Source organism: Camelina sativa, chromosome 14 (genome assembly GCF_000633955.1).
Source record: "Camelina sativa cultivar DH55 chromosome 14, Cs, whole genome shotgun sequence".
NCBI lineage: Eukaryota > Viridiplantae > Streptophyta > Magnoliopsida > Brassicales > Brassicaceae > Camelina > Camelina sativa.
Genome location: NC_025698.1, coordinates 29,319,739 through 29,332,439, shown reverse-complemented (window position 1 = coordinate 29,332,439; position 12,701 = coordinate 29,319,739). Strand labels below are relative to the sequence as shown.

The 12,701-nt window shown below is 30.7% G+C and overlaps 1 protein-coding gene across 1 annotated transcript; it reads right to left on the bottom strand.

Annotated features, from left to right (window-relative positions):
• On the bottom strand, positions 4,461-6,663 carry LOC104744118 (receptor-like protein 12). The gene is made up of 2 exons (XM_010465137.1): positions 6,305-6,663; positions 4,461-6,162 (listed from the first exon to the last, which is right to left on the bottom strand). The coding sequence occupies exons 1-2, from the start codon at positions 6,661-6,663 to the stop codon at positions 4,461-4,463; spliced, it is 2,061 nt and encodes a 686-aa protein (XP_010463439.1).

The window sequence follows — 12,701 nt, the reverse complement described above, 5'->3', positions numbered from 1 at the left end:
GTAATATTTAAGGTGTCAATCCAGTTGGGAAACTTCACTAACAATTGAGATGCAATCAAGGAATCACAAGTCAAGCCAATTCAAAAAGTGGTTTTATATCTAACAATCCTAGAATGATCAGAATGCAAAACGGAAATGAGTTACAGAACTAGAGACGAAAATGTATGACAAGAAGTAAATATGAGTAAAAAGCAAAAACGATTCTAAGCATGAACTAGATAGCAGGATCAGAAACGGTCTCAGGAATGCAATATCAATCAGGAAGATATAAGTCCTAAGGATGGGGGTAATTGATGTCGGTGGATTCTCTTAGTCTACAGAGTGTTTAACATGCCACAAGCAAACTATACCTAAAAATGAACATCACGACTTAGCTAATCCAATCTCTTGACAGAAGCTACTCAGACTCAACCACTTCCAAACCTATCTCTCGCTAGAGAAACATGATCAAGCAGGCATGACAAACAAGTCCATTCACGTCAACACACATCCTAGACAACTAATCTCTTAGGCTAGGAATGTAAGTCTCTGGCACTAGTTGGTCGGACATTTCATCAAACACCTTTTGGGTGTGGAAATTTCTAAGACCTAGTTCCAATTTATCAGAGCGAAACTAATATTTCTAACTCTAGTCCAGAAGGGAATCATACAAATCAAAGCTTAAACATCCTACATCCTAAGATCCTCCACCTAATCTATCCCATCCTCAAGAACTCTAACACTACTCGGATCTAGAAATCATCATCAACGATACAAACTCAAAAAACATAGAATCAAGCATCATTAGATAAATAAAAATAGGATGAACAATTTTGTAGAAGGAATCAAATGCAGAAACTGAATAAACTCCAAGATATCGGATTACAAAGTCTCAAAACGTTTAGGTGGCTAGGTAAAACCTTAAGGAAAAGAACAAAACGAGATAAAAGATGTCTTCGGCAAAGACTTAACAAAATGTATATGGCTTCGATTGGTAACATCTTTTAAACAAGGCGGTTAAGATTTTTTTAGCGGTTGTAGTGAAGGTGGTTAAAGAGAAGGCGGTTACAAAAGATGAAAGAAAAAAATGGTTAAATTCAAACGAGCGGGTAAATAATAGTTATGATTGGTAACGAGCGGTCGAATAGTTAAAACATTATTGTAAATAACAACAAAAAAATAGTTTAAAATTTAAACAATTTTTAGAAATTATCAATTTTATTTTGAAAACTCTTTACATAAATAATATAAATACATAAATATTTTTTTTTACGAAAACAACTATTTAAATAATTAAAAAAATTCCAACCGCTCGTTTTGTAAACAAGGTGGTTGCAAACTCACCTATTTTAAGGCGGTTGGAAACTGCCTCGTTTAAGATTCTAGCCACCTCTTTCAACCACTTCTTCCAACCACTCGTTTCAACCGCCTATTTCAATCGCTCATCCGATTGGTAAACAAATGAGCGATTGAATCTCCAACCGCTGTTAAATGTGTTACCAATCAAAGCCTATATAGTCCAACATGGAAAGTCCTAAAACATAAAAAAGACAAGATAAAGAGTCGGTTTGGGAATCTCCTGAAGCGTGTGAGACTGAGCGTCTTCCTTCCTGACATGTGCGATCAAGTCAGTACGCGTCGAGTGGAATGCAATCTCAACGTGGCTCAACCCAGGTTGCTCGAATGATGCGCAGAGAGGCTGACTAGACTGGTGCATTTCCGACGTCTCCTAGATACCTGAAATAACTCCAATATGCAAGATGTATGCAAGACCAATGCAAAGACTACCTAGATATGCATATTATGCAAAAGAGACCGAAAACAATGCAAAACAATGAGTTAAGAGAACAAAATGAATAACAAATGCATGATAAAAGAGTGTAAAATATATACATATCAAAGGTACCACTGTGTGTGTTAGTTTCCATCTCCTGGAGGGGACCACTGTCTGTTTAAACGGAAAGGACAAAAACAAGGGTCAAAAAACTCAGAACTATCGATTAGTTAGATGCAAGAAGGGGAGGAAAGACTGTGATACTTACCGCAGATTAGGAGAAGAAGAAATATTTCGGTGAATATAACTCCGCAGTACACTAACGACGGTCGAAACAACGATAGGACGAATCTAATTTTATGTGAAAATTAGAGAGAGAGGAAGAGATGGAGATATGAATTTGTGATTTTTGCGTAATGGAGAAATGGAGAAACGAAAAGACAAATATAATTTTGTTCGTCCACCTGCTTTAATTTGAAATTGTTATGGGAAAGCCAACCCGAAAAGACAAGATAATAAATAAAAGAAGCATAAAATAAAATAAGTTAGAGCTAAGAATTAAATAAGGAAAATAACCGAAGGGCGTTTAAGTCAATCTCTTATAAAGTTGTGGTATTGGGTAAAAAGAGTTATGAAATGTGGTAGAGAGCATGAAAAAGATTTTGGAATGTGGTAGTTTTTTAGAAAACTATTAATTTTTCATCATTTATTATACTACAAGTCGCATAAGATTATTTAGATAAATGTATTTTGCCAATCATGCTTACAATTTGATTTGAAACCTAAGCAATAAAACAAAAAAAGTATATATACTAGATAATTATGGAATTGAAAATAATGAAGAGAATAACTATGGGGTATGTGTTTGTGTCAGACATGCCTCTCAGATTACTTATTTCTTCTTCTCTCTTCCTTCTCTTTCTTTCTCTCTTCATTTATCTTTATTCTTCTTCGTGCTGCTTCCTTATTATTTCTCTCTCGTCAAAATACTGAAATCTCTCTCCTTTTTTTTCTCAATCCAAAGCTTCATCACAAAATTCACCATCACCAACATAAATCCACTCAGTCGAGTTCATCACCATCATCTCCGTAACAACTACCGCTTTCTCCATCACCTTTTATCCCCAGAATTCATCACTGTCACCTCCGTAGCGACCACCATCTCCTATATCATCACCATCACCTCGTTTTCTCTTTTCCCAACTGCTCTACTTTTTTCATTCTTTTTAGATGAACTATGTGTTTTAATATTTGTACATGTATTTGTGTCTATCTATCATGTTTTTTTTTAGAAAACTATTGTAATTAATAGTGTTTTTCATATAAATGACATGATATATTCCAACAAATGATAATAACACATGCCTTATTTATTTACTCCAACCAAAAATACTATTTTGTAATATCACATGCTATTTATATGATAATTACATGCAATTTTAACATGATTCATGCTATTTTTTAAAATTATCCTATCACCACCTCTATAATTACTTTCAATCACCACCATAGGCACCTCTGTAACAATCACAACCACCATCTCTTCCAACTGTAACCTCAGCTTTAATCTTGGTACTCACTATGACTTATTGTAGCATTATCTCTCCCCATTTCTTCGGTCATAAATTATATCTCATACTGTATCTTCAGATTTTGTAAAATTTGGAAATTAAAAGGTTAATTTGGTAACTACTCTACCCCTATCCCACCATAAAAAGAGTCATTTACTAAAGAAAACGAATTCATAGTTATTTTCTCAATTCTTTTTTGATCCATATTTATCTACTATGTTGCTCTAAAAAAAAGTCATTTTTTTAAGTTGCAGATATACAAGTTTTCCTACAACTAGTATTAATTATTTTTACATTTTGGTAAAAGGGTTGGTTTTAAAAACTGTGACTTTTTAAAGTGTTTAAAAGCCATATTTGCACTTTTAAGTGTACATTTACGCAAGACAACAAATTCGTCCCAACTTAAAAAAATCGAACTAGAAGGTCGACCAAAAACTTATTTTTCCTTCAGAGCGGCCTAATTCACCGCTACTCACAAGTCCCAACTCGTAGTTGTTAAAATTTAATTATTTTCTTGTGGAAAAAGCTAAAGAATTGCGCGTGAACGAAAAAGAGAGAGGAACCAGTGGCATGACCAGACCAGCCTCGAGCCCTCTCTGCCTTTTGTTTTTTTTCAATTATAAACGCGTTTTTGTTTGTAAGCAGAATAAACTTGACTTCCTTTCTGCATTTGGATTCGAAGTGAAGCTCATTGCTTACCATACCCACCTGTAATCAGTTTAAGTGCATAATTATATCTAATCACAGACACAAAGACAAACACAACCATGTACATCTATAGGAGCTTTGAGTAAACGGACGTGCTTATCAAACAGCGGCGACGAGGAAACGAACAGGCTCTGTGCATTTTAATATTGATGTTTTGTTATTGAATTAATCAAGAATGTAACATTGCATTCACTCAACAAACCGTATTGTTGTCTTTTAGCTATATGGGTGATTACGGTAGTAAATAAACAAAGTCAAATTATCTAATGAAAATTGTAATATTTTTATTATTCACCAACTTTTAATTTTGCCAGTCTTAATTTGGTTTAAAAATAGTTCAAAACATATTATACAAAACTTGATTCAGCAAAATTTTAATGAACATAAACAACAATGCGATAAGGAAGAGAGAATGATCGATGAGAGACTTAACGAGTTCTGATGCTTTGTTGCTTGTTTCGGCCAAATCTCTTCATGAACCACTCATGCTTGTATGAAACTGCTATGTATCCCATCACTAATCCAAATAAAACTCCAGGTGCAAAGCCTAAACCTGCTGCCATCCAACTGAATGATTCTTCTTCTTCTTCTTCTTCTTTTGTCGCCACCAGTTCGGGTTGTGGTGGTGTTGGCGTTTTGATATCTCTGCAAACATCCTTAAGGGAAGGACCATTAAGTTCGGGGTTCCCTTCATAAGAGGAGCAGTTTTGTCGTTGAAATTGTGTGCCTTGTGGTATGGAACCTACAAGCTGGTTATGTGAAACGTTTATCCACGCGAGAGAAGAGAGGGTCCCAAGCTCTGAAGGAATCTCACCAGAAATCTTGTTTTGGGATAGGTCTAGTGACTCCAGATTCGTCAAGTTTGCCAAAGTAGATGGGATGTGGCCGGTGAAAGCATTGCTTGACAAGTTGAGAATAAGTAGCTCCGTCAGTAGACCAACGGAATCAGGAATAGGTCCATTGAGTTGATTTCCTGAAAAATCGATGGATGTGTAGATTGTAAGGATACATTCCATCTCCATTGCTACTCCTTTACTCATCAACACAAGTGAATAGGAGGAGTTTCCTGAACCACTCCGAATGTACTCTGGTTCTACATTATTATCTCTCTTGGAGGACATTGCAGTCCAGTTCAAAAAGTAATCAGATGGCAATGTACCAAAGAAGTCATTATATGATACATCAATGATTTTCAACTGAGGAAACCCAAACCAAACCCCATCAGAATTATGTAATGTGCCATTAAACTTGTTAGAGCGGAGGACGAGAACTTGAAGCTTCTGCAAAGATTTCAAGTGGAAGGGAAACATGTCGTTGAATGTGTTGCTTTCCACGTTCAAAACTTCCAAGGCAGAGCAACCACCAAGAGAAGCCGGAATTTTCCCCTTTAATCGATTTTGACTGATGTCAAGTGATATTAAGCTCTTGGCGTTCTGAAATATTTCGGGAAGAATGTCGCTGAGTTTGTTGTTACGGAGATTTAGATCTGAAAGAGAACTCATCACCAGAGTCTCTAAACACCGAGGAATTGAGCCATTGAGCTTGTTGTCTGATAGCTCTAGAACTGCTAGAGACCTTAGTCCACATACTGATCGAGGGATCTCTCCAGTGAAGTTATTCTTAGAACACGAAAAATATCTGAGATGCTTCGAGGATGGGATGAAGAGTGGTCCTTGGAAAGCATTTGAGCTTAGATCAACAATACTGATTCGACTCTCAGGAGAAAGTTTTGAGGATCCATTGAAACCATTGAGACAGTTGTTAGAGAGATCCACAGTGGACAACTCTGGTAGTCTCCACAACCAGTCTGGTACTTGACCTTTGATTTTGTTGTTGGAAAGATCTAGCCATAGTAATTTTCTTCCGTTTCTTATGAACTTATGGAACTCAGTGATGTTGCAGCCTGGCAAGTCCAATTTCCACAAATTTGGTAGAAAATCCAAATCAGAAGTGATGTTTGTTGTTGAAAGAGGAATGTCTGAGAGAGATAACCGGTAAAGCTTCTTAAGAGGCAAGAAGACATTTAAGTCAACTCCTGGACCGATGACTTTGTTGTAATTTCTACTTTTAATAGAAAAATACTGTAAATTAGGCAAGAAGAGAGAGATATTCCCAATCCCAGTAAAATCGCTGAATTTGTTATAACTCAAAGAAATTTGGGTCAATGAGGGAATCTTGAGTAGGGATGAAAGAATGGCTCCCGTAAAAGAATTATCATCAGAAAGAAAATACTCTAATTTGGAGAATTGGCTGATGTTTGGTGGAAGGAAACCTGTGAACTGATTTGAAGAGAGATAGAGTATCGAAACTAAGGTCATGGGGGATTTCTGAAGAAATGATTACATAGCTCATATCGAGTTCTCTAAGATTCCTCAAATTTTGAGCAAGTAGATGAAGAAAGGATCCATCAATGGATAAAAACGAAGAATTATCAGAATCAAAATACTCAAAAGAAGAAAGATCGAGAGACACCAACTTGGTTAGCTGAAGAAAGTTGATTGGAATTTGGCCTGATAGTGAAGACTGGGAGAGATTAAGTCTTTTCAGCCCCATGAGTTTGTCAAATTCAGCTGGGATTGGTGAACCGGTGAAGTCGTTGTAAGCAAGGTTCAAATCACGGAGATGACGCATTCTAAATAGACTGCTCTTGGATTGAAGCGGGCCATGGAGGTTGCCGAAACTAAGGTCTAGCCCGATCACATTGCCCGACTTAGCCGCACAAGTGATACAATCACTTCTGTTCACCCATGATTCTGTCTTCGGATAAAAAAACACATCTGAATCGTCCCAAACAAGCTTCTGGATCAAAAACTCACTCTTGAACTCAAGAAGAGCATCCCTTTGGTCAGAATGACACAAGCGTTGTGTAGAAGAAACAACTCTTCAACTTAAAACATACGTTCATAGTTTCATAGTTGGGACTCCGTGTAGCTTAAAACAACTCTTCAACTTTATATGGGAGTTGGGACTCCGTATGGCATTTTTTCTGTGAAATACTTTTATAGTTGTCATCTATCCAATTCCAAACCTGAAACATACGTTCAGTATTAACTTTCCAAAATTTGCATTTCCTTAATTTCGAGCCACAAAACTAATATTACTTTCAATATTATTTAATAGATAAAGACAAAGAACAAAACTTGTAGACTTCGCTATTTGGTTGAAGAGTTTTTTTGGTTCTCAAAACTGTGCTACTTGCATTAGTAAAAAAGCGATCCCCATTGTCTAATATCACCAAACCCATACGACACGTTTTATCTCTCATCACTGCCTCTTCATCTCTCAAATTTCTGTTTACTCATGTAGTTTCTTACATGATTCTGATGGCAATTGCTATTAAAGTTGACAATCAAATTTTTTGATACAAAATCTTCTCTTTTCGTATAAAGTTGAACTATTGTCGAAATCAACTTGTTCAGAATTGATGATTTGTTTCTGTTTCATCATGTAACCTAAAAGTGTCAAACAGATTAATTTCAAAGCTTCATTATAAACACATATGTGTGCAGGTTGCTGCCGATTACATTTGACATCTAGGGGCCACTAAGTATAATTATATATCTTACTAGAAAGTTGTCTAGGCATGCGTGGGTTTTTCTAATAATTTTTTAGTAATTATAATATGATTTATGGTTTTACAAAATTAAGTTGGTGTAGTGTATATATATAAATTCAAATAATATACATATGTAATATGATTATTGTTAATTATACTTATCTTTCAAATAACTAGGTTTTGAACTCATGGGTTTATTTATATATTTTGATGAAATTGTATATGAGTGACGACAATAATAAAATATTATTTTATTAAAAAAATTAGTATTAAAGAAAAAAATTAAATTTCAGATAAATCAGTTGTGTTATAAAATCAAATCTGATTAAAAAAATCATGAAATTTAACTCGACGTCCAGGCGAGGCGGATTAAACTGGTGACCTCACATATCCTTAACCATTTCTTTGACCACCAGAAAAACGAAACAATTTTATAACCATGAATTTATCTCGTTTATCATAATTAATTGATCGTTACCACCTATATTTTCGTGTTTTTAATTTAAAGTTTTCTTTTTCTTCATATTCTTTCTTGTCATTTTCATTGTTATATTCTTCTTCTTCTTCTTCTTCTTCGTCAACTTCTTTACATTCTTCCACTGAAAAAACGTTTTCTAGACTACCACATAACTTATTAACCCATTAAACTCCAAAACCAAAATAATTTCTTTTCTCATAAAATTTGTGCAATTCATGAAGACCAGAATAGTCAACACATGCACCCAACTATTGATAACTTCATCGATATACTTATTCGGTTTTAGATCCACACATATTGAAACTTCTAAAACCAAAATCCTTACTTGCAGAGAAAGTAATCTGAGCACATGTATAGTTAAAACAATATTTCTGTTTTTCGTTGATCCTTCTTCTTTAAACTCAAATAACATCAAATCAAGGTCTTGCGACGTCAATCCCTTTCTTTTTTGTTAAAGACGTCAATCCCTTTCTTAGACTTAAAAATAAAAATTTTACTGCAAGAATATCAAATCATCTGTAAAGTCATATACAAAAACAGGTTTTACATATCATAAGAGACAGAAAGCATAAATGGAGATAAGTAAGATATTTTTAAGATATTAAAAAGTTTGATATATAATATTTAGTAATTCTTAAAATTTTAAATTTTTAATAGAGGTTTAATATTAAAAATATTTTAAACTTTAGATGTAGTTTAGATATTTGTAACATTTTTTTTTCATAGAGTTAATTATTAATGACACTTTAACTTTTTATAGAATTTAAATAGTTATAATATTTTAAAAATATTATGGAAGTATTTATAATATTTTTAAACATTTAATAAAGTTTAAACATTTATAATATTTAAAACTTTAAGAATTTTAATTTTCTAAAACAAATTAAATAAAACTTTTAAATTTGGAAACCTGATAAATTAAGCTTCCTGCTTTTTATAGTCAAAAACATATTAGTTTTATTTATAATGGTTCTCAGCCATTGTCTAAAATTTTCTAGACAATGTGGGACATTGTACATATATTTTTTTTATTTCTATAGATTTTACTTTTTCTTTTCTTTTTTCTAAAAAGTCTTAATAATATAGATTACTATTATATTTCTAAAAATCTTAATTAGTGAAATATCTAGTTCTTATTGGTTGTTTTAAATCTTATATGGACACCTTTAGGAGTTTATAGCTTCAATTTTTTATTAGTATAGATATAATATTTTAAAGTTTCTATGGAGGTTAAGTAATTGTAATATATTAAATCATTCTATGAAGTTTAGTATTTAAATCTTTTAAAAGTTTCAATATTTATAATAATTTAAACTTTTAAAATCTATAAATTATGATTTTTTTTAAACAATTAAAAGCTAAGAAATTTTTAAAATTTAAAAATTATAATATTTGAAACCTTTTAAAATCTAAGACTTTTAGAAGTTTTAATTTTTATAATATTTTAAAGTTTTAAAAGGTTTCGAAATATAATATTTGAACCTCTTAAAAAGTTTCAATATTTATAATATTTTAAACTATTAATTTAAGAATTATAATATTCAAAAACTTTTTAAAAGCTAAGAACTTTTAAAATTTTCAATATTTATAATATTTAAAATTTTAAAAAATTTCAATATTATAATATATATTTTTTGAAACTTTTTAACGTTTTAGTTTGATCAAATAAAAAACCGGATCAAACCGAATAAAACTTTTAAACTTGGACATCCGATAAATCAAGCTTTCTTGCTCATTTGTTGTTAGAAGTATATTAATCTTATTTATACTGGTTCTGAACCATTGTATAAAAATTTTATAGCCGATGCGGGACATTGTAAATAGTTCTTTTATTTTCATAAATTTTAAATTTTTTTAAAAAAAAATTCTTAATATAGAAAATTCTGGAAATTTTGAAAAAGTTAATGAATGACATGTCAAATCCTCATAGGTTTTTTTAAATAATTATTAATATAGAAAATTCTTGAAATTTTTAAAATGTTAATGAGTGACATGTCAAATCCTGATACGTTGTTTAAAATCATATGTGGACAGCCTTAGGAGCTTATAGCTTCTCCTTTTATTTAGTATAGATTTATATATAATTTATAAGTAGATAGTTATATAAATCATTAAAAAACCTACATTTATTAAACCTAGTCATACATAGCTAAGTAGATACATAGTCATACATAGTCATACATTTATAATTTATAAGTAGATAGCTTAGGAGCTTATAGCTACGCGTGGGTTTATTTGATATAATTTGATGAAAATTTAATACATTGATTAATTATGAAATATTATTTTATAAAACCTTTAAATTACTATTAAGGTAAAAAAAAATATTTCAAATACACAATTAGAAAATTAAAAAACTATTTGTGTTTAAGAATTAATAATATAGTAAATATTTATAATTTTAAAAATGTTAATTAGTGAGATGTTTAATCCCTATTTGTTGTTTTAAAACCTTAGCATGAGAATGGTTTAAAGATTATTTTATGTATTGTAATTTAAAACATTTATATACCTATTGCCTATATTGTCATTCTTCTCCTTTTCAGAAATATATTTTCTATAAAATTTGTAAACTTATTTGTATGTATATACATATGTATATATATATATAGAGAGAGAGAGAGAGAGAGAGAGATAAAACACTTACAAATTTAGTGAGACTAATAATGATCGATTTTTTTGTTTACAATTATTTTTCATTTTTAAGCTATTAAATTTTAGAAACTTAGAAATTTACATTTTGATTAGTTTAATTTTTATGTTTTTAACAAATTTTCTATTAAGGAAATAATTTTCTATATTTCATACATTTGTTTTCTTCAAAAATTTACATATCTCCTCTTTCCATAGACTTTTTCCCCTTTTTATTAATATCTTTGCATAGCAAATGTTAAAATAAAAAAATGTTAATTAATGAGATTGCAAAATAATGTTAACTAATGAGACAAATAATCTCGAGTGGTCGATTAAAATCTTTCGTGGACGGCCACATGAGCTTAATTGTAAATATTTTTGTTTCTAAATTTTCTAAATATAAACTTTGTTATTAAAATACATAATTTATAAATAAAAATATAAAGTTTATTAACTTTAGCAAATTTTCCATATTTTCAATATATTTTTATTTCCATATATGTGGTTTTTTCCCTATTTACAAAAATAATTTATACATATTTCATATATTGATCTTACATTCTAAATATAAGATATCAAAAATTTACATATCTCCTCTTTCCATAGTTTTGTTTAATTTATTAATATCTTTACATAGAAAATATTACACTAATAGCAGTCAGGTGATAAGTATCAAAGCTGTAAGCTGCATTATGCTATTTTGAAAGAACTCTCTGAGCTTGGTTTTAAAATCAAGTTAATGATCTCAGAATCAAATTGCTCAGTGCTCTTAATATTGATGACATGAATTCTTAAAAAATAAAAAAAAGAACTACTCATGTTAATTCTACAACACAACTTATTCATATTAATAGAATTATACTAAACTAAAAACAAACGTTAGACAATTTGGTGACACAATCTTTGATCCCATCATTGATTTTCATGAGGAAACTCAAAACGAGACAATGGACAAAAGTATCTAGCCGCAAACCAGTCTACAATACACTTATCGTCAAACTCATGTCCACATGGTAAAGTCACAACTCTTGCTTCATCCTTAAACGCTTGTAAACAAATTGTGAACTCATCACCTTTAGAGATAGTCTTGTAGTATATTTTATTGGTAATCGACCTCACAACGACCTTGGTTGCGGGTCTGAAAAATTATGATCGAATATGATGCTTCCAGTTATTATTTATATTGAAAAGATCTTAGATTTATAGAATTTGTATTTTTGTTATTATTATTTTTTTTTTGTTATGGAAAATGAGAAGATTAACAAAATAAGATAAGAATACAATTTGTATATATTTCATATATTGTTTTTTAAAAATTTACATATATCTTCTTTCCATAGTTTTTCTTTCCTTTTTATTAATATAATTACCTAGAAAATATTAAAATTTTAAAAAGTTAAATAATGAGATGTTCGAAAATATTAAATATTGAGTTATCTGATTATGATTGGTCGTTTTAAATCCTAGGTGGACGCCCTTAAAAGCTTATAGCTCCTACTTTTATTTAGTATAGATTTAGAATGCTAGTTTAGATTATTAGTTTCTAATCTTATTATATAAACCTTGGTTCTCAAAGTTAGTAACTCACCAGATCGTGACAAATGTTAATTTTAACGATCATAGATCAAAGTTAAAAACTCACATGATCGTGACACGTGTCAATTTTAACGATTAAATATCATAGTTAATATACTATGTGTCATCCATATTTGGTCGTATAATTATACTATATAACGTTTATATTATAACCTAACACATTAAATTTTATTTCTTTGTTTGCAAAAAAAAAAGATAAATTTATGTCTTTATGGTTAGCCAATTTCGGACACTGAGTACTGCAACAAAATTTGTGAAGGCACATGTGAAGGAAACGAAGATCATGAAGAACCGATTGGCAGTCTTAGGAAAAAAGCTTGAACTGAAGTCTGAACTAATATTTTTATTATATTTCTAATATTTTTATTATATTAAAAATCTTATTATATAAAGTTGGTTTTCAAA

Excerpts from the sequence above, each read along its gene's own strand:
- LOC104744118 (XM_010465137.1), bottom strand. The coding sequence starts at position 6,663 with ATGCGTCATCTCCGTGATTTGAACCTTGCTTACAACGACTTCACCGGT. Across the intron at positions 6,163-6,304 it reads CTCTTCAAATCAGTTCACAG|CGATTTTACTGGGATTGGGA; the intron begins GTTTCCTTCCAC and ends TAACAAATTCAG.